General features: G+C 45.9%; 1 protein-coding gene across 1 annotated transcript; it reads left to right on the forward strand.

The window, feature by feature from the left end:
• The first annotated feature begins 1,877 nt into the window (after positions 1 to 1,877).
• On the forward strand, positions 1,878 to 21,680 carry LOC148124552 (uncharacterized). The gene is made up of 6 exons (XM_087913720.1): positions 1,878 to 3,257; positions 4,510 to 4,544; positions 16,240 to 16,362; positions 17,114 to 17,180; positions 18,112 to 18,216; positions 20,679 to 21,680. Exons 1-6 carry the CDS (start codon positions 1,911 to 1,913, stop codon positions 21,579 to 21,581), a joined length of 2,580 nt encoding a protein of 859 aa, XP_087769846.1. The 5' UTR covers positions 1,878 to 1,910; the 3' UTR covers positions 21,582 to 21,680.
• Positions 21,681 to 23,052: the final 1,372 nt, after the last annotated feature.

Consider the following 23,052-nt stretch of genomic DNA (forward strand, 5'->3'; position numbering starts at 1 on the left):
ACAGAAGTTGCCTTCAGAAGTTGTGGGAGCTTCATCATCACTGGAGGCTTTCAAGAAGAGACCTGACTGCCCTTTGTCAGGAATGGTGTAGGGTCTCCTGCTGGGGCAGGAGGGAGGGGGTTGGACTAGATGACCTACAAGGTCTCTTCCAACTCTGCTAATCTGTAAAGTCTGACAATGTCAAAGCCCAGGCTGTTGATCCTGGGCAGGGATTTAGAGTTCTCTTGGCCACTTGGGGAAGAAGGGAGACCGGCGTGAGACCCAGCTGAGTTTACGGAAGGCTGCACCAGATTTGCTTTCGTACGCCGGGAACCTTGGTTTAAAAATAATCACAGGATTGATTTTTCCTCCGCGCAGCACAGTGGGTCAATATACAATTGTTACTGTTAAAACAGTTTGCTTTGAAACACGAGCAAAAATGCTCCCGGGGAAATGTGTTTATGTAATCCACCCACTGAATTGCAAGCCAAAGACTTCCATCACTGGAGATTTTTCACAAGAGTCACCTATCTGAAATGGGATAGGATCTCCTGCTTGAGCAGGGGGCTGGACTAGAAGACCTCCGAGGTCCCTTCCAGCTTTATTCTGAGTCAAACATGAATTACAAAAGGGGATGGAGAGACGGATGAGAGAGATTTTAGATAATAGAGCAGTGTTTCTCAACCTGAATAATTTTGAAACGTGTGGACTTCAACTCCCAGAATTCCCCATCTAGCATGAGGAATGTTGGAAGCCCAGGGAACTCTGGGAGTTGAAGTCCACACCCATTTTCATGTGCTCACGGTTAGGAATCCCTGCTTTTATCTAATCCCTCATCATCTTTTGTTATCAAATCTCAGGGTGGAATTTGCTCAGTTTTATGATCGAAGCCCAGATTACCAGGCTGCTGCTGTTAAACCATTAAAGGATCTTTACGCAATTTATTGGTGTGATTGTTCAGCTCGGCAAGGGTTTAAAGAAAACATGAATTCAGTCTACTTAACTGGATTGCTAAACCCTGGTTCGTGAACGAAGCAACAATGGCCTGGGGTTACGCCATCCACCGAAGGATAAACCACAGTTTACCCATGTCTGTGGAGATTTTCAATCATCCAGGTTGTGGCTGTCCGAAAGGAGCTTTTCAAAAGGCAACGGTTCTTTTTCTTTGAAAACGTTTAACCCAAAGGTGCTTTTTCAGGAGGCCCCTGGCCGTCCTTGGGTTTTCTTTGAAGACATTTCGCTTCTCAAGTAGAGGAGTTTCCATTTCAGTTTCACAGCCGCAACCAGCTTTAGTGCAGAACCATTGAGCTAAGCCATGCCCAGGCTCCTTGCTGTCTCCTTGCTCATACAGCAAATGCTGTTTCAGTTTCCAAACAGCCCTCAACTCACACACTGACAGGACACTAGCCAGATGAATACCAATGGATGCTGGTAGGCAGAGGCAGAATTTTTCCCCCTTATTTTCCTCCCCCCAAACTAAGGCTGATCATATAGTTTCGTAGTGAAGCATGGGTATCGAGCTAGTCTGTGATAAAATCCAGCCTGTCCATTGTACATGGTCTAAGTATACTAAAATTACGATCTGATTTAGTACACTAAAATTACAATCTATAAACTCTGTGGCCCGTTGTCAATTTAATACTAAAAGGGTATTAGAGTCCCTTATTGCATTAAAGTCCCTTATTGCATTAAACTCAGATCTTCACCTGGATGTTGGCAAAGGAGGAATTTGCTTACAAAACCCGGTTTGGTGGGGAGGATCGAGGCGCAACGGATGCTGCGGTCAAACTTGCTGGCCTCTATTAGCTCAATCAAACGTCCCAAGCTGATTGTATTGACAGGTCCCCTTTCCGCTCCACTAACTTGGCCGGCCCCGGCTAAAATGACCAGGGAAGATGCGGTTAGGAGCAGACGGGCATCCGCTATTCAAGATGAGTGCCTCAACCACCCGGCAAAAGCTGGAGAAGAAAGAGCAGGCGGCGGCATTCCACCCAACCCACTGGACGGAGGAGAACGATGGCAGCGGCGTCCTGGCTGGAAAGTTCCAAGTCCTCGAGAAGTTCTTCACCCCGGTGCAGCAGGCCAAGCGGCGGAAGGAGCGGGTGTATTTGCCCCTGCAGAGGGAGACCCCGGACGACCGCGTCTCCACTCGCTCCTCCAGCTCGTTCACATCCACCTCTTCAGCCCTGTGGTCTTTGGAAGCCCAGCTAGAAAAGGAGGCTCTGCCCATGGCGCCTTCTCAGTACCGTTCTTCTCCATCCGGATCTTGTAGGGAGGGCGCTGTGGAAGGCATGGCCTCCCAGCCCCCCATGCAGGAGACAAGAAGGCTGGGTGGGTCCTTCACGCCCTTCGTCAGAGGGGCGGGCGGTTTGCCTCTTGGCCAGGGCCACCCGGAGCTCCGGCCGCAGGTGGCACAAGCCGAAGGCCTGGAGGAGAACTTCTACAAGGCCACTGGCCTGCAGCAGTATGGTCCAGCCTTCAGGGAAGAGCCTGAGATCCCAGCTCTGCAGCAGCCCTCCAAGGCTGTCCGTCCTCCTCTTGGCCGGGTTGTTTTGAGAAACGGGGTGGTGGAAGAGGACGGCCGGTTGTGGAAGACCAGGTCCAGCGAGGCTGTTATGGAACGGCCCACAGGACCGAAGCCTCTCATGGCTCCAAAGCCCAGGAGATGCCACCACCACCAGCAGGAGAAGCCCTCCTCTCCCAAGAGCCTGGATCTGAGCCTCCCCAAGAAGTCCCTCATCCTAGGAGAAAACAGGCGGATAGAAGACAAGCTGCGCTTTTCGGAGTTCCTCAACGAAGTCACCCAACAGATCATGAGTCCGTCAAACCTCATGTCCCTGGGTTGGAAGTCCCAGGGCTCTTCTCCAACCAACAGAGCGCCCAGCACCAAGTCTATGTCGTCAGAATCATTGCTGGAGAAGAACGAGGGGAAAACGTCTTTGCCCAAGAGGCAAAGAGTTGGCCCGTTCGAAGCCAAAGGAGATGCCACCTCCATCCTTCCCAACCAGCTCCAGGCAAGCGCCAAACCTGTCAGGATCCCCGACGACACCAGCAGCAGTTCGGAGTCGGGCCTCTTTACGCCTTTTCTGGTCCAGCTGCCTGAGCTGTCCGAAGAACGTTGTGGAGTAAGGAGGCATGGGGAAGGCGCATCGGGGCATGTCCTGAAGCCCAAAGCTCAAGAATGGTCCTTCAAGAAAGCGGAGGAGATGGTGGCCCGAGGAGCAGAGAAATCAGAGGGCAAAGAGTGGCCAAGGACCGTGGCTGGGAAGGTGTATAAGGTACCAGGCGTTTTTCTCAAAGCAAGAGGCTCTCTGGCTCCCCGGCCCATGTCTTCCACATCCTGAAGAAGGAGAAGACCTGTGGTTTGTCTTTTGCGGGGACTCCGGTCCCTCCTTCCTTAACGTAGCGGTCAGGGTGGGGAATCGGGCCCTCCTTCAAAATTGCCTCCAAGTTTCTTCAGGTTTCCAATCACTTGTCTAATTCGGTGTTTCTCAACCCTGACAACTCTATGGTGTGTGGAGCTCAGTTCTCAGAATTCCTCAGCCGGCAGGGGAATTCTGGGAGTTGTAGTCCACACATCTTAAAGCATGCTGGCTGGGGAATTCTGTGGGTTGTAGTCTACACGTTTTAAAGCATGCTGGCTGGAGACATCTGGGAATTGTAGTCCACACGTCTTAAGGCATGCTTGCACACGTCTTAAGGCATGCCCTGGGGCTTGTAGTCCGCATGTCTTAAAACATGCTGGCTGGGGAATTCTGGCAGTTGTAGTCCACACATCTTAAAGCATGCTGGCTGGGGAATTCTGGGAGTTGAACTCTACACATTGTAAAGGTACCAACATTGAGAAACACTATCTTTTCCTTCCTTCCTTCCTTCCTTCCTTCCTTCCTTCTCTCTCTCCCTCTGCAACTTTTTCTCCCTTAATTTGAATAGTTCTTCATTTTGATTTCTGTTTTGAGATACTCTGATCCTTGCTTTACCTTTTTTGAAATTTAGCCACGGGGCGGTGGGGGGGGGGGGAAACAGGAGAAAAATATGGGCTGATCTGGGCACAAATGCCATTTTAGTTCAACCCTAACCCCTGGCTCTCCTTGCCCGTACAACCATAATAACATGGCAGGAAGGGAAGATCTAGAGGTCTTGAAGAATAAGTGGGGAGTTAGACTAATCCATGGATGAAAAGTTACTAGGACCAAACACACCTTTCTTGCAGAGGTATGAAAGCCCACACAAAAAATGTACAGCCCCCATTTTCAATGGGCCTAGTGGATAGGTTGGACTTTAGTTCCCATAGTTCCCAGCAGGTATGCTTTTCTGTCGTTGTTATTGCCACTTCAGAAACGCAACCATACCCAATTGCGGGAGAGAAGCTCCTATCCAGAAAGCCCTGGATTCAAATCCAGCCTCTTCTGAAACCCCTTTCTAATTTATCTGAGGCTGAAGGACTGATCCTTTGCCTGTTGAAGGAGAGGAAGAGTAAGAATTGAAATATATATATATATATATATATATTTTTCTTTTGCTGTTCAGGAACTCCTGGTCGAAGTGAACCCAAAGCCATCCAGGTGAGTAAGCCTGCCTCTTTGTATGCATACTGCCATAAGGATTTCCTGCGCAAGCAGGGGGTTGGACTAGACAACCTCTAAGGTGCCTTCTAACTCTGTTATTCTGCACTTCTTTTGGAAATACTCTCCTAGGCAGTTAAGAAATATGAAACAAACAAACAGATGGATGAATGAATGGATGAATAAGCAAATAAGTGAGTGTTTGGCTACTGAGTTAGGGGGCTCTAGTTTTCTGAGCCCGCAACTGGTGCCTCATTTGATAGTTGTATATTTTGCATTTTGATTTCTATACAGGTAGTCCTGGACCTACAACCGTTTATTTAGTGTCTGTTCAAAGTTACAGCAGCCCTGACAAAATGTGATTTATGATGGCCATTTTTCCCAGTTATCGACCTTACAGCAGGGGTGGGATTCAAATTTTTTAACAACCGGTTCTGCTGGGGGCGTGGCCAGGTGGGTGTGGCCACATGACTGGGCGGGCGTGGCTTCATTTGGCAGCAAACCCGCCCCCCCCATTTTTTTCTGCCTCCTGGGCCTCAGGGAAACCTCCTGGGGGGGGGTATTTTTGCTCCCAGAAGGCTTCCCTGAGGCCCAGGAAGGAGAAAAAATGGAGCATGGGGGGCACACGGCAAACCCCTGTGCTCCGTTTGGGCCTCCTGGGCCTCAGGGGAGCCTCCTGGGCTAAACACCAAGACAGTGAGGGGGGTCCTGGCATAGCTGATCATCGGAACGGCTGATCGTCAGGAGGGGAAAAATAAAAGAAATGCCTCAAGGAGTGACTGGGCGGGGGAGAACACATTCGGGGATGATGGGGGGCGGGTGGGGAGGGGCGAGGCCAGCCAGGGACACGATTTGCCAGTTCTCCAAAATTCTTCAGTTCTCTTTACTGGGATTCGACCGGTTCGGACCGGTTCAATAGAACCGGTTGTTATGATCCTGGGATCAAAATTCAGAGGCTCGGCCACCGGTTCATACTTATGACCGGCGTTGCTGTGTCCCAAGGTCATGTGATCCTATTTTGCAACCTTCTCACAAGCAAAGTCCACGGGGGAAGCCAGATTCACTTAACAACCAGGGTTACTAACTTACCAATTGCAGTGTTTCACTTAACAACGGTGGCAGAAAAGATTGTAAAATAGGGCAAAAAACTCACGTCACAGAAATGTTGCGATTATAAACCTAATTTATTTATTTTTTAGGTAGACTATCAGAAAAAACTTGATAAGTAAAGTATGTATTGAATAATGTGCGTCTTAGCAGCAGCGAGATTTTTCTTCCCACAATACTGGGGGGCGGAAAATGAAGATATATCCCAAGATGAAGAAATAGTGAAGAAGATACTAGATTATGCAGAAATGGATAAATTGTCATTGAAAATTAAGCAGAAAGAGGACATAGAATATTATCAAATGTGGAATTTATTTTACCGATGGTGGGTAAAAAGGGTGGGGAGATGATGAATGTAAATTTGTATTGTTAGGCAAACTATATATCCAGACAACACAATGTTTATTAAGCACTAAGAAATGGATTTAATAGAAAATCAATTTTTAAAAAAATAAATGAGACTTATGACCACAACTGAGCCCCCCAAATTTTTTGGGTTGCTAAGTGAGACAATTATTAAGTGAGTTTTGTCCCCTTTTACAACCTTTCTTGCCACAGCTGTTAAGCAAATCACTGCAGCAGTTAAGTTAGGAACACCGTTGTTAAGTGAATCTGGCTTCCCCATGGATTTTGCTTGTCAGAAGGTCACAAAAGGGGATCGCGTGACCCCAGGACACTGAGACTGTGAGAACTATGACCCAGTTGCCAAGTGTCTGAATTTTGATCATGTGTTGATAGAGATGCTGCAATGGTCATAAGTGTGGAAAATGGTCATAAGTCACTTTTTTCAGTGCCGTTGTAACTTCAAACACTACATGAATTATTTGTTGTGGTTCACTGGCAGCCTGTGCAGATGGCAGCGGAATCGGACAGTAGGGAAGAACGGGGACCAGTCTGGAAGTCTGGAGAGGACTTGGACAAGGGTCCTGCGTCCGATGCAGAGAGGGGGCCAGGACCATCTGGGAGTGGGGTGCTGCATTTGGAGCCTCCAGAGTCTGGCAGCAGCGAGGCAGAGGAACAAGGGGAGCCTGTTCCCAGTGCACATACGTGCAGAGCTGTCAGAAGGCATGAACAGTTAAGACAAAAGGGGCGACTTGGGAATAAGGCTGGGAGGTGATTGCCCCTCCCATAAGGGATCAAGGACAGGCAAAGGTGATGAAAACTTTGCAGGAAGCAAAGTCATTCATTGTCGCAGCGAGCGACCGGTCCGTTGCTCCGTCTGCGTTCTTTCGCTGCCTATGGAGTTCCCCGCAGGGAAGAAGTTTAGAGGGACCCTCGCAAGGGTGAATACCAATAACAGACACCAGACATCCGATTGTTTTCATAGGAGGCAGCACTTCACACCCGAGGCAGATGGAATGACCCAGGCAGCAGCAGCCGCAGCAGGAGGAGGGGGGAGGAGAAGGAGGGGGACCTGGAGAAGGAGCTGAGAAAGAGGGCCTCGGGTGCTCTGTACAAACCTCATTTATTAACCTCTTTCAAGCGGGTGGGGGAGCACACAGGGGTAGCAGAGTTTTACCTTATATGGAAGAAGATCATAAACAAAGAACAAAGAACAAAGTATGTGATAGTTTGCAAGCTTGCAAATATGCTTATCATACTAGGCTATGGTGTCCTGGGAAGAAAAGCAACAACAGTCAGTGTTTCGTGATCATATTGAAACATTATTCAGTTGGCTAAAACAAGGTCATTGGATACGTGCAAACATCCCTGTATCCGTGTTTGACAATGTCTGCTTAATGGTGGAATAGCCACAATTCCTCCTTTTTATTATTTTTGTGATGCTGTCTCCAGGTAAAGTCCTTTTTCCCCTGAAATGGATTCAATGGTGGCAACAAACCCTTCGGTTTGTTGAGACCCTGCTGCACCAATTCATACGAGGAGGAACACTCACCTTCTGACTCTTCATCACTCATAGCCAATAGGGCTCCTTTGGGAGCATAGGAGGCATTTGCATCTATTTCATTCTCTGACTCTTCGTCAGAAGACCATTCCAGCAGAGGCTGTTTAACGGAATCTTTGGATACAATAACAGATGTGAGAAAACTGACCGTTTTTTGAGTATTACTGATTTCACTATCAAGTGCTTGTAAGCGACCTTGTAAGAATTTTAGCAATCGTCCCATAACACATGGACCTATTAAACAGGCAAGGCATAGCAATATCAGAGGACCGGCTACAGCAGACAACAGGGTAGTTAACCATGGAGAATAATTGAACATGCCTTGATACCATGCTTGATTCTGTTGTCGCTCATTTTCTCTATCCTTCAATCGTTTGCGTAATTCAGCCATTGAATCTTTAACAATACCTGAGTGATCAGCATAAAAACAGCATTCTTCTTTTAAGGCTACACATAATCCCCCTTTGTTTAAAAATAGCAGATCAAGACCTCTTCTATTCTGCAGAGCGACCTCAGCCAGAGAAGTGAGCGAGGCCTGGAGTGCAGAGATCGAGGTCTCAATACGTTTAAGATCTTCATCTACTTGTAAACTAAGTGCTGCTACTTGTTGATGACCAACAGCCAGAGCTGTGACCCCAGTTGCTGCGCCAGCAGCACCAAGGCCAACAACAGAGACAATGTGAGAGCTGTGACAATTTCTCTTTTTGTGAAGTGGAAATTTTGGGGTTCTAACACATTAACAAGTTCCGGCCCTGGGTAATAAGTTATCTTGGGAGCAATTTTACTTGTATGCAAAAGGATTTTTGAGCAATGAGAACGTCCCCATGAACACAGGCTGTGGCTCCCGTGGAGCATGCCCAAACAGAGTTGTTACCTGGAATGAAATACTGACCCCGGAGGCGAGCAGTTATGTTGTTTCCAGAAGAGGTATATAATGGGTTACATCCACCATGCCCGGTAAAGGATGTGATGGCTAACCGTTCTTTGGGCAAATAGACTTGGCAATGATGACCTAATGAAACATTATGACAATACTTGGAATAATTAGCAGGGATATTTCCCAAACAGCATCCCTGACCTATTATGTCAGTAACCGTGATGGAAGAAGTATTCCATCGGCATCCGTTATCTGAGGTGGAATTGCGAATGGGTTCATCTGAGGCTACTGCATCATAAAAGGGTGGCAGGTCAGATAGGCAGAGCCAGCATTGGTCCGTTTTGGAGGAGTCATTAAGGGTGGCTTTTAACAATGCAAAAGAAGAATTAACCAATTGAATTAATGGATTGGCCTGAGTGTCAGATTTTTGTAAAAAGGCAGACTTCAAATTTTGATTTGGACCTATGTCATATGTAGGCAAAGACATTGTTAAGCGTATAGTGAAAATGTTACCTTCATCCCTATGACCATCCCATTGCCGTCCCCCCATGTAAACCCTGACATCCATTGTTGTTGAGTCAATGTCTTCCCTTTTTCGGTAAAGGTAATGGTGAGCGGGTTCAGTCTCTGGCCACAACATGGCCACGAAGAGCAGGGAAGGTGCCCACGAGTGCGGGTAATGTTGATATAGTCTCCTTTGGTAGGGGTTGACCACCGAATGTGGCCAGTGGACACACAGTTCCATTTTTTACAATACCTATCGATTGGACCACCACAAGCAGTGCGGGATTCGCCGGTACTGTGAGCAGGACAAAAGTATAAAGGAAAGTTATGAGCAGGATTTGGAGTGCAAGAGCCTTGTTTGTCCCATATATCAGCTTGCAGTTTTTGTCAGCAAATTCTCGACCCCAGTACCCATTTCAGCAAAGTCCATGGATAATGGGGAAACCATGGCCACAGAGTGTAGTTGGTGGTGCTATTAAGAACTTGTCCTTGAACGTCCAGGATAGTCCAGGTATAGGTATGTGGTTGATGTGCATTCGCGGAGACTGCTCGAGGAGATCGACGGACACGATGGGCGGTGTGTGGAGCGTGCTGTTGATACAAAGTGAGAGTCAATCGGGAGGAAGTGGCAAATCCATTGGCCATTTTTGTAATTTCACACTGGTACTGTCCATAGTCAGCCAATCGCACGTGGTGAAGGGCCAGAGTTGTAGCACGAAAATGAGAAGTGATGGAATATTGGGTGTCATCTGTCAACAGAGTGTCATTTCGAAACCACCTCCAAATAGTTCCCTTCTTTTTACCGGAGAGCGCTGGACACATTCCATGGCGTTGGAAATGGAGCTGAGACCGGAAATGCAGGGTATCTGAGGCGACGCGTCCAGATGAGTGTGGTTGTTTTGTGAGAAGTGCCATCGAGGATGAGGCGATGTCTGCGGTCCAAGGGTGACTTATAACGGCCTGGCCAATAAGATGGAAGAGTAGATCTCCAAAGGCAGGCAGCAGAATCGCAGGGTGGAATGCAGCAGTGAAGGTGTCTCTCCAGACGTTCGAAAGAAGAGAGACGTTGGAGTCAAGCAGCTGTAGCCAGGATAGAAACGGTGGGGATAGGGGAGGAAAAGCAGAAGAGGGGTAGACAATAAGAGAACAGTATGATTGAGGTAAGTATGATTAAAAGAAAAGCCTAAACAAGAATAGGAGCCAATTGTTTGCGAAGTTACCTGTATAGTCAGAGAAATGAAGCAAGGGAAATAATAATATGAGAGAGTGATTTCTGAAGCAGGCAGAAGAGGGCGGCCATTATGCTGAAAGGCATAATTGCAGGCAGGAAGAGAATTGTCTTCATAAGTAAAGGTTACTGTGCTGTGAAGGGGGCTAGGATAACCCCTGGAGATGCATTAAAGAGTGAAAAGACTGGAGATATCATTGTCAGCAAGAGGGTGAGAGATAGAGGAGTCTTGGCCATTGGGTGGCCCATGGTAGGGGCGGACACAACGGGCAGGAACCCAAAGCACTTTGTCAGGAAGTTGTACTGCAGCGTATCCTTTTCCCCACGTGATGAGCTGTGCAGGGCCTTTCCACGCAGGATCTGGAAGTTGCCTGAAATAGACAAGAGGGCGAGAGGAGGGGGCACTGGCTTGGTAAAATGGCGAGAAGCAGCCGTAGAAGAGGAGAGCCAGTGAGGTTAAGAAAGTTAAGAGCATAGAGTGTAATGTTCAAGATGTTTTGTAACGCCGGGAGGTTCGGGGGCCTAAGCCCTTTTTTCCCGTTTGCCGATCAAGGGCATTTTTCAGAGTTTGGTTTGCCCTTTCCACAATAGCCTGACCTTGGCTATTGAATGGTATACCGAATTTATGAGTGATGGCCCACTTATGACTAAATTCAGCAAAGGGAGAGCTGACATAAGCAGGACCATTATCTGTTTTGAGAATTTTTGGACATCCCAACGTTACGAATGTTCGAATACAGTGATTAATAACATTTTTAGTTGCCTCTCCTCTTTGCAATGTTGCCATAATAAACCCTGAATAAGTGTCTACGGACACATGAATGTATTTCCAGGGAGCAAAGGGAGGGTAGTGAGTAATGTCCATCTGCCATGTGTCACAAGCTTGGATACCCCTGGGATTAACACCCTCAGGGATACCTCTAGCCTGGAGACTACATGTGGGACATTGTTGGATTATTGCTGTGGCTTCCTGGTACGTAATCCCGAATTGCTGTACCAGGGCCTTCTTATTTTGATGGAAATAGTCATGACTCTCCCCAGCCGAAAGTGGTTGAGGAAAAGGGGAGGAGGTCATGATTTTGCAGGCCTCATCGGCCATATGATTGCCTTCTGATAAAAATCCAGGCAAGTGTTGATGACTTCTTATGTGAGCCACAAACAAGGGCTTACTTCTTTCCTTCAGTAGTGCTTGGAGCTGTAAAAAAAAGTGTCATGAGAGAGGGAGGGGTAACAGGGGAAATATAGGCATCAAACATGCAAACAGCCATTTGAGTGACATACATACTATCAGATATGATATTTAAAGGTTGCTGTGGAAAAAGAGACAAGGCTAATGAGAAAGCAGCCAATTCAGCCTGTTGTGCTGATTTCTGCGGGGCAGTTAAGCGTTTATTCCATTGAGCATCTATGTACCACACACAGGCCCCAATAGTCTTAGAGCCATCAGTGAACACAGTAAGGGCTTCTTTCAAGGGCTGTTGAACAAAAGGTGACTTCAGAACAAAAGGCACTGTTCGCAAAACTTGTAGCCGAGTATCAGGGGAAGATGGCATGACACTTGACCACACCAATCTTCCAATGCATCCTGTAATACCATGGAGGTTTGCAGGAGAGGTTCCCATTGAGCAATCTTAAAAGGGATATATAGTGTAAAAACATCCATTCCCATCAAGGCTTTGGTTCGTTTTCGCCCCTTCTCTATTAGGGAAGCCATCTGAGCTGCTCTAGTGGTTATAGATGTCTTGGGAGTGTGTGGTAGGTGTAACCATTCCAAAATGTGGAGGCATTTTTCATCCGAAATTTGAATCACTATAGCAGTTAATAGCTGTTGGGTAGAGAGAATGGCAAGGGAGGGTGGTCTATCAGTGAGGGCACGGTCCACCCATCTAGTGGCTAAAGCTGTATTTACCTGGTGCAAAGCGTGTAAGTGTTGTTCTGAAAGATAAATTTTGTCTGCTGGATGCTTTAATCCTACTAGTGCCTGAAACAGTGGTGACAGCATATGTGTGGTCAATGCAAGATAAGGTCTAGCCCAATTGATGACTCCTAGGCATTGTTGCAGCTGAACCAAGGTGGTTGGTTGAGGAAGTGTAAGTGAGGGAATAGATGGAGAAGCCGTGGAGGCTAATACCTTGTGACCTAAATACTGCATTGGGTAATGAGACTGGATTTTTTCAGGTGCTATGTGTAACCCTGCTTTTGCTAATGTGGTTAAAAGGATTGGAAAGGTTTTCTGAACTGTTCCTTTTGGCCCATCTGCAGCTATCAAGATGTCATCCATGTAATGATAAACAAGAAAAGTGGGAAATTGAGACCTATAAGGCTGCAAGGCCTCGTTAACAAAAAATTGACACATAGTTGGTGAATTTAACATGCCCTGCGGAAGGACCTTCCACTGGTACCGAGCCGTGGGTTTTGAGTTGTTGAGCTCGGGTACTGTGAAGGCAAATATGATCCTGTCCTTTTGTGCTAAAGGTATGGAGAAAAAACAATCCTTCAAATCTATAATGATAAGATCATATCCAACAGGAATTAAGTTAGGATTAGGCAAACCACACTGCAGAGGTCCCATGGGCTGCAAGACAGCATTGACAGTCCTGAGATCCTGCAGGAGGCGCCATTTGCCTGATTTCTTTTTGATGACAAAAACAGGAGTGTTGTAAGGACTTGTAGATGGCTCAATATGCCCTTCCGCAAGCTGTTGCTGAACAAGAAGGTGCAATGCTTCTAACTTTTCTTTGGTAAGAGGCCATTGATCAGTCCATACAGGCAAAGATGTTTTCAATGTGAGAGATAAGGGTGCAATAGACATATTGAAAGAAAGCAAAGATTTTACACAGAGGTGTTAGGGTAGTTGAATATAGGCATGAAACTGAGAAAGCAAATCACGTCCCCATAGATTGCAATGCAGGGGAAGAACATAAGGCTTAAGATATGCTGTTATAGTTGAATGTGGAGTAGAAGCAGAGAGCCAATTAGAGCTGACCTTAGCGGCTTGAGCTCCGCCTACGCCTTGCACTGAGGCAGCCTCGGTAAGAGACCAAGTAGGTGGCCACTCAGCAGAGCAGATGACAGAAACATCAGCACCGGTGTCAATCAGGCCATCAAAAGTGTAACCATTCAAGGTAACAGACAGGGTAGGTTTAGAAGCGTGCACAGGTTGCTGTAATGCAAATAGGGAAGGCGGATCAGTAGGTGGCATTAAGATAAGCGTAGCGACCACAGTCCCCTTTTTAAGGAAAACAGCGATCCCCTATTGCAGCAAGAGCTAGATTATTGAGAGCAGAGGAGTCATATAGATAAGGAGCAGCAACAATACCTTCTATAGTGAGAGTGGAATTGGGAATGAGCAGAATAGGCAATGAGGGAGGCAAGGGTGTTAAAAGAGTTGCAGTTAAAGGAAGCGTTACAACAGCACCAGGGTCATCATACACAAGGTCTTCAGATAACACTACCGGGAAAGTGGTAGTGGGGAGGTCAGCCTTGGTAGCGGGGCTAGCTGAAAGCCCCATAGTTAGTTTCCCGAAGGCTGAGCAGAGGGGGGGTTACTACGACACTGCGAAGCCCAGTGAAAGCCTTTACGACAGCGAGGACAGATAGTTTTTGGTTTTTTAGAATCAGGAGGCGGAGGGCCCCTAGCTTGGCTGCGGGGTGCCCCTCCTCCTCCCGGCATCCGACACTGACTTTTAAAATGTCCAGGCTTGCCACAGTTGAAACAATTGCCATTACGAGTTAAAGCAAAAGCGTCGGGAGAAGAAGCAGAAGCAGGGAAAGAAGAAGAAATAGCTGCAGCAAGCGCATCCATTTTATGGGAGGTTGTGCCAACAATTCTACAAAGCTGGAGAAACTCAGCCAAAGTAACCCCTGGCTTGTTAGCAACAGGTTGCAAAATCTTTTGACAGTCATGATTAGCATTAGAAAAGGCCAATTTCATGAGTAATTCCTGTTTAGCAGTAGCATTGTCAATCTGACGATCCAATGCAGTTTGCAAGCGACTAATGAAAGAGGCATAGGATTCATCAGGATTCTGCATTACTTTTAAAAAGGTTTGGGTGGATTGTGAGTCTGTATCATCCACCCGTTTTAAAGCATTCATTGCACACATATGAATGATGGCAAACGCACGGTGGGGACAAGTCTGTTGTTGAACTAAAGTGGCAAATTGTCCTGTCCCTTTAAGATGAGCTTCCGTGACTGCTGCCGGCAAACCTCGCCTTATTTCTACATCAACACATTTTTCATACTCAGACTGCCACACAACATATTGTGCTGGGGTCATAAGCATAGAAAACAACATTTTCCAATCATAGAGCAACATGACAGTATTACCAGAAACTAAGGAATCAAGTATGCCTCTAGTGTAAGGTGAATGCAGACCATAATTAGTTACAGCATCTTTTATGTTTTTCAAGACCTTAAATTCAATGTTAGTATGTACAGGGTTGCCGCCACCTCCCGGGGAAGGGCAAGAGGGAAGGCAGAAAGAGTTTCAGAGTCATCCAACAGTAGAGGGGAGGAAAGGAGATTGCTAATAAGGCCTCCTCGAGGAGTTAGTGGAGAGGAAGAAGGAGTGGGGGCAGAAGGGGAGGATTAGAAGATTCTGCAGGATTGATGTAAGGTGGTGGAAGAGAGGAGTTTCCACCTGTGCCACAAGAGGATCTCCAGATTTAGCAGGATTAGTTGAGGAAGAAGAAGAGGAAGAGGGAATTTCAGAGGTAGGAGGTGCAGCATTCTCTTTTGGAGGATAGAGTGTGTTTAATGCTGCCATGACAGCCCGCCAAGATGTTAATATTTCAGGCGGGGCTCGGGGATATCGTGTAGATATTTCCCCAATTTCTGCCATGAGGAGTGTCGGAGTGTTCCCTTCTCAGGATAAGATGGACAATGTTCCTCTATATATGTCAATAAGTTAGTCAATAATTTTTTTGAAAGAGGATATACAGTGGTGCCATTAATTTTTGAAATGAATTAGCCTTCTTCACTATAGTATAAAGTTCGTCCCTATGACTTGACGAAACTTTGGAAGGTGAGGAGCCCATTACTTACGATTGTACGATGCCTTTGCCAGGTGCGTAAGAACAGGAGTGAAGGAGATGCACCTCTAGACAGAGATCACACCTTTGAGACAGCGAAGGCAGACGGATCCCGGACGAGCCCCAGTTGTCGCAGCGAGCGACCGGTCCGTTGCTCCGTCTGCGTTCTTTCGCTGCCTATGGAGTTCCCGCAGGGAAGAAGTTTAGAGGGACCCTCGCAAGGGTGAATACCAATAACAGACACCAGACATCCGATTGTTTTCATAGGAGGCAGCACTTCACACCCGAGGCAGATGGAATGACCCAGGCAGCAGCAGCCGCAGCAGGAGGAGGGGGGGGAGGAGAAGGAGGGGGACCTGGAGAAGGAGCTGAGAAAGAGGGGCCTCGGGTGCTCTGTACAAACCTCATTTATTAACCTCTTTCAAGCGGGTGGGGGAGCACACAGGGGGTAGCAGAGTTTTACCTTATATGGAAGAAGATCATAAACAAAGAACAAAGAACAAAGTATGTGATAGTTTGCAAGCTTGCAAATATGCTTATCATACTAGGCTATGGTGTCCTGGGAAGAAAAGCAACAACAGTCAGTGTTTCGTGATCATATTGAAACATTATTCAGTTGGCTAAAACAAGGTCATTGGATACGTGCAAACATCCCTGTATCCGTGTTTGACAATGTCTGCTTAATGGTGGAATAGCCACAATTCATTCAGTTCAGATTCATTCTTGAAGCTTTTTATACTTCGGTTGGTTTTTTTTTTTCTAGTTCATTTGACACTTCTGTTATTGACAGCACTTCACAGGAAAGAAGGGCGGGTGCTTTTCTCAAGGAACTGTTTGAGATCCATTACCATCTGGGAATGAAAATAATTCCCAGCATTGCAATAAAATAAGACTTGTTTTTAAAATAAGCATTTGCATATTTACGGTCTAGGAAGCCTTGGTCAAAACATGATTGTAAGATGAAGGCTAACTGTCCTGCTCAGCACATTTGGGTGATTCTGGGTGATTAACAAATAAAAAATGAGTTTCTGTTCTCATGCAAGGTCTTCTCAGGATGAGGAGCTCCCCAAAATTCCTGATTTGGACTCCAAATCTGGATCTGCTCAACAAGATCTGCAAAGAAAATGGGAAGAGACTTTGGAGACGTTAAAGGAAAATTACAGCAGGTAAGGAAGATGTCAACTCATAAAACATTTCTATGCCTGTTTTAAAGGTGCCATGAACAGGGGGAGGGGGTGAGAAATTTGAAAGAGCAATGCAGCAGTTTAAAACTGAAAGTGCATTCCATTCTTATCTTGCAAAGATTGTAACTAAGCTACCAGAATTTTTGCCTCGAAAATCTCTAATTGGAGAATGTGACTCTTGGCTATGGACGTGTTTCGTTGGAAAATCTGAATTATGATAGACCCAGAGGGTGCGGGGAAACCAGGGTCATAGGTGATAGTGAATTACATGTCCCAGAATCGGCTTCATACAGGTCATGCCAACATGTTCGTGCCTAATAAATCCTTTGCAATTTTTGAAGCTCGGCTCGGGGCTCATTGCCAGAATCCTGACAGAAGAATTGAAAGCACACCAGATCTTTAAAGGGTGGGATTTCCTGTAGCCCAACCCACTTTCAGGAGGAGTTTAATATTAAAATATTAACATTAACATCATTTTTGCACAACACATAGATGCAATTTGGGAATCATTATAGGAGTTCCAGTGTTTCTCATCTTTTGCAATTTTAAGATAAGTGGACTTCAATCCACAGAATGCTGGCTGGGGAATTCTGGGAGTTGAAATCCACCCACCTTAAAATGGCCAAGGTTGAGAACCACTGGTTTACTTATTTGTCACGTCTGATCCCAAATTCCTCTGGGTAGAATTTTCATTCAGAAATTTTTTTATTACTTTGCACTTTTCTTCAATTAGGATTCATGAAGAGTACTCCAACACCCGTCATACCAACCAGCTGTTAGAGGAGAAACTTCAGAAGATTGTAAGAATTCTGTTGTATTACTTATTAATAATATTGTTAATTGTATATTAAGTTACCTCACTGATTACAATGACATACTAAGTTGGGAGCCTGTTTCCCAATGTAATTTCAGATAGATAATTTTAAATGTTCTGAAATCTTATACCAGCTGTATTCATAACTGCAAGGTTAATATATACTGGTTAGCTGAGCTCCGTTTCCTGTTTTCCAATGATTATAAATTAAGATCACCAATAAGCCTTCATGCTGCAGAAACTTGGTATCACCCCGTCTGTCCTCATTGACTTGACTATGTCAGGCATTTTTCCATTTAAGAGGAATTATGGGAAATATGGGAGTCTTAAATCATTTTTAGGTATCGCGTAGAAAAACTGGTATCCAATAATTGCAGAATTTGTTTATTTCTTTATTTAATAGATTTTTATAGTTATTTGTTATTTAATAGATTTTTATAATTGCCCAACTCATGCGTGGTGATTCTGGGTCTGGATGATAGAGTCAGTTTGGTCTAATTATTAAGGGGCACCAGAGATGGTGAATTCTAGTCCCGTTTTAGGCATGGAAATTGACCAGGTGACTTTGGACCAATCACCAGGAGTCGGTGAGTTCTAATCCTGCCTTAGGCACACAAGAGCCAGCTGGGTGACTTTGAGCCAGTCCCTCTCTATCAGCCCTACACACCCTGCCAGGTTGTTGTGGTGGTGGTGGTGGTGGCAAAAATAGGAGGAGGAAAGTTTGTGGGATGTGTTCGTGGCCTTGAGTTATTTCCATCCCTTGAGGCAGGTTATGAATGAATAAATAGGTAAACAATAGATAAACAATCAAACAAATAAATTCCACATTTAAATTTCGGTGGGTTTGAATAGATGTCTGTCCTCAGGTTGTTCTAATCTATCTCTTTGTCTAACTCCCCACCTGTCTTTCTTATCAGGTACAGACAATGGCCGAGGAAAGGCAGGCTTGGAACCAACGAATCGCTGAATTGGAACGGCTTATCAGGTTCCAAAATGTTTTTTGCGTCTCGGAGAAAATTAACGTGAGTACCTTACTCGCATCGCAATATAGGTGTTGTGTGCTAGTGGAGCTGGCAGCAGAGTCGGACAGAGAGGAGGTTGGGAAGGAACCTGGGCCAGTCCTGGAGGCTGAGGATGGTTCAGACAAGGGCTCTGCATCGCAGGCAGAGATGGGGCCAGGGCAGGCTGGCAGTCACCAGCTGCCTTCGGGCTCAGGCGGCAGTGAGGCGGGGGGAGCAGCTGGAGCCAGCTCCCAGCCTACACATGCGCAGAGCTGCCGAAAGAAAAGAACAATTACTAACTAAGGTTCGATGTGGGAGTAAGGCCACCGGTAGATGGTGAATGGCCCCTCCCATAGGGATTAAAAGAGGAGCAAAAGGGGAGGGGGCTTTTGCAGGAAACAGTTCCTTCGTTGCCGCAGTGTGAAGATCTGTCTGTGCATCTCAGAGTCTCTGTGCCGAGTCCTTCCTTGTCAGCACTGCATTTGGAAATAATTACTTGGCAGCTCTCCAAGCTAGATAAGGTCCGTGCTCCTAATCACACCCTTGAAAGGCTGTTTGTCAGGCCTTTGGCTGAAAGTGAATGCAAGAAATTCACCTTCATTTAATAAAAAGGGGCTTTGTGGGGACAAAAAGTCTGCTTAGTGCTTTTTGGGGAAGCCTAGGACAAGAACAATAGGTTGAGATAAAGACTTGGGGGACAAAATACCTGGAACTTTGATACTATATATGTTGATGGCAGCAAGGTTACTTTATGCACAAAAATGGAAGGACATTTTGATTCCCACAATGGATGAGTGGCCACAGAAGTTGATGGAGTTAGCAGGGATGGGGAAATTGATTGCTTTGATTAAAGAAAAAAAAAACGTAATTACTTATGTTTCTATTTGGAAACGGCTTCTGGACTTTGTGCTTGGGATGTGGGGAGAAATGAAACCTTGATTTTGGGTTTTTCTGATGAGATAGGCTTGTTGCTATTGAGATGGCTGGTTTATATTATTATATAAAAGTAAACAGTTGAGGTTTGATGTTATTATTTATTCTACTGCATCAAAGGGACTGGAAGCCAGTGCCTTTTCTTTCTTTTTCCCCTTTCTACACTTTTCCCCTTCCTTTTCTCCTCCCCTATCTTTCCTACTATTTTCTTTTGTATTTCTGAATTTTATAGTTTTAATATGACATTAAACAAAAATGATTAGGGGACCGGAGGCTAAAACATATAAAGAATGGTTGCAGGAATTTGGTATCTCTAGTTTAATGAAATGAAGATCTTGGGGGGGGGGGCATGAAAGCAGCCTTCCAATATCTCAGGGGTTGCCACAAAGAAGAGGAAGGGGTCAACTTCTTCTCCAAAGCACCAGAAGGCAGGACAAGATAGGAACTAACCAAGGAGAGAAGCAAGCTAGAACTAAGGAGAAATTTCCTGAGAGTTAGAACAATTAATCAGTGGAACTGCTTGCCACCAGAAGTTGTGGATGCTCCAACACTGGAAGTTTTTAAGAAGAGCTTGGAAAACCATTTGTCTGAAATGGTATAGGGTTTCCTGCCTAGGCAGGGGGTTGGACTAGAAGACCTCCAAGGTCCCTTCCAACTCTGTTATTCCATCCTATTCTGATACATAAGTAAACTAATAGTAAGTAATAATAATAATAATGATAATGATAATGATAATGATAATAATAATAATAATAATAATAATAATAATAATAATAATGAAATATAGGTTGGGGTAAATATTGGTGTGCAGAATCTAAGATGCTAGATGGATGGATGGATGGATAGGTAGGTAGATAGATAAATAGATGATAGATGATATATCTATCTGTCTATCTATGATACATGGAGAGATGATAGATATGATAGATAGATTGATAGATGATAGATAGATGGAGAGATGACAGAGATGATTGATAGATAGATAGATAGATAGATAGATAGATAGATAGATAGATGGTAGATAGATAGATGATAGATGGAGAGATGATAGATAGATGATAGATAGATGAGAGAGAGAGAGAGAGATTTACAGGTAGATGATAGATAGATAGATAGATAGATAGATAGATAGATAGATAGATAGATAGATAGATGGAGAGATGATAGATGGAGAGATGATAGATGATAGATAGATGAGAGAGAGAGAGAGAGAGATTTACAGGTAGATGATACATAGATAGATAGATAGATAGATAGATAGATATAGATAGATAGATAGATAGATAGATAGATAGATAGATAGATAGATAGATAGATAGAGGCAGATAGACAAACAGACAGAGTGTGGATAGAGAAGTGTGTCTCAAATTTATCAACTTTAAAATAAGTGAACTTGAACTCTGAGAATTCTGGGAGTTGAAGTCCACCCACCTTAAAGCTGCCAGGGTTGAGAGATAGTGATGCAATGGTTAAAGGAACGGCAGGTCCTTGCAAAGCCTGGGACATCTAAACAATATCCTTGTTTCCGTCTGTTTCTCAACCTTGTCCAGGTTTCGGATCTGCTCCCCAAATCCGGTGTCCAGGCCCGTCCTGGGGGAGAGAACCCCATGGGTCCTTCTTCTGAACCTCTCCTGGAGGTCATTCCTCCCCCTCCTCCATTCAAGGATAGAGACTCCAGCACCCGGAGCAGCAGTCCCACCCCAGCTGATTTGACCCCTGAAAGCATCAAGCTGGGCTGCAGCTCAGAATTTGGCCCAGCCAGGCCGCTGGGGGACTACAAGGCCTGTGGACCTCCTCCTCCTCCTCCTCTCGTTGCCAAGAGCTTCCTCCACCCATTGCCTCTCTCTGCTCGGAAGCCCACCAAATTCTGTGCGGAGTGTGTGAATGTGACAGAGGAGGAGTACGGCAGGAAAGAGAGGGGGCCACCATGTCCTCTGCCAGCCCCCTGCTTTTGGTACCTGCAGGAGGCCTTGGCACCCTCATCCCCGGCTCACCCTTTGCCAGACCCAGAACTGGGGGCTTTCCCCATGCTGCATCCACCTCACCTGTCTCGCCGCCCAGCGGCGAGGGAGCCTCTGGCGGCTGAATGGAGCAGGTGGGCCCACTTGGATGCTGCCGAAGCCTCTCAGAGCCCTGGCTTGGTGGAGAAGGCATGGAGACCCCACCTGGAGCATCAGCCGAGGCCGAAGGTGCTGGACAGCTGTGCCTTGACCCCCAAGTGCTCAGAGCAAGAAGAGAACCCAGAGAAAGGGGGCGCCTGGTGCCGAACCCGTTGCATAACCGTGCAGGAAGAAGAGAGCGGCAAAGAGCTCTCGAGTTCTGGAGAGATGGCTTCGGAGGGGAAGCTACGCCCCAGCCTTCAGCATATGGGGGATTTGCTCCCTCAGGTCAGCCAGGCGGGAGGAAGGGAGAGGCGGGATTTTGCCACCATCCAGGACTCGACGTCATTGTGAGAGGCAAGTCCAAAGCCCCTCCGTGCCCTCCCCTCACAGCTGAGACCCCTGGAACTGCAGCAGTGGTGGTATTCTACCAGTTCTGGCATACCAGTAGCGCCGAAGGTCAGCCAACACCAAACCAGTTCTCTCTGAGCTGCTGTTGGGCCCACTCACCTGCCCGGGCTGCCATACTGACTTTGACTCCCTGCTTTTGAAGTGAAGATGTGCTGCGCAGCAGCTGCTGAAGTGATAGGGAGAGTGCAGGATTGCAGGAAGCGAGTCGGAAAGCCTCTACACCTGTGCAAAGTGTGCCCACGTGCATGCAAAGTGCATGCGTCCGCTTGCAAAGCGCACCCACCAAGCCACGCCCACCAAATTGGCGGTAAGCTATTTTGAGACGCACCACTGGGCTGCAGGTTGCATCGGCGTCAAGGTTCCCAGTAAAACATCCCCTTGAATGAGGACTCCGAGGCAGGACTGGCACAGGATTGGGAAGCGGCTGGAAGAAATGATGGGATTTATAATAGAACATAGACCAGAATGTTTTTTTAAATTGGGAATTATATTTAAAAAAAACATAATAAGGAAGAGTTATACATGATAATACATGTCACCACTGCAGCAAGAATGGTATTTGCCCAGAAGTGGAAGGAGAAAGAAATCCCTAGTGAAGATGCAGTAATAAACAAAATTCTGATATGTGCTGAAATGGATAGGCTAACCCTAGAGATGAAAAATAAGGATGAATCGGAATATTACATCATTTGGAATAGATTTTACTATTGGTGGGGACAGAAAGGAAGGACCTAAGATGGAAAGGTGGTGTTGAGAGGATACCTGAGACTATGAGAGTAAAATAACACTTAAGGATGTTGGAGAATGTAATTAAGGATGAATAAATGTATATGTGTGTGTGTATGTGTGTGTGTGTGTGTGTATGTATGTATGTGTGTGTGTGTACATATACATATACATATACATATACATATACATATACATATATATATATATATATATATATATATATATATATATTCTGAAGTTCTCGCGGGTATTTGTATGTGGATCTTTGGTTGTTTGGGTTTTCTCCCGCGTAAGATTCGAAGTATCTAGGCAACGTTTCGATGAAGTCTCATTCATCATCTTCAGGCTTCTTTCTTCGGCTCTGTGCTTCTCAGAGTGATATGAGATTGCAGCTGCTTCTTCCTTTTAACTGCTAGTGGGGGTGTGACTTGATTGGGTAGAGATAAAAAAACGCCCACACAGCATGAATAAACGAGATGACACTTCTCACCTTCCAGCCATTTGGAAACCCGCCCTCATGAATAGACGAGTACCTAACATGAAGAATGACACCAGACCCACACCCATGAGAGCCACACAAGATGCCACCACCACACTTCCATGTAGAAAACAGACCCATACCCACTCAGAAGATGAGACACGACCACGGACCAGAAGCCGCACTGCAGCTGCATCACTACCCACT

This window comes from Pseudonaja textilis, chromosome 16 (assembly GCF_049901715.1).
Source record: "Pseudonaja textilis isolate UNSWEBS1 chromosome 16, rPseTex1.2, whole genome shotgun sequence".
NCBI classification, from domain to species: domain Eukaryota; kingdom Metazoa; phylum Chordata; class Lepidosauria; order Squamata; family Elapidae; genus Pseudonaja; species Pseudonaja textilis.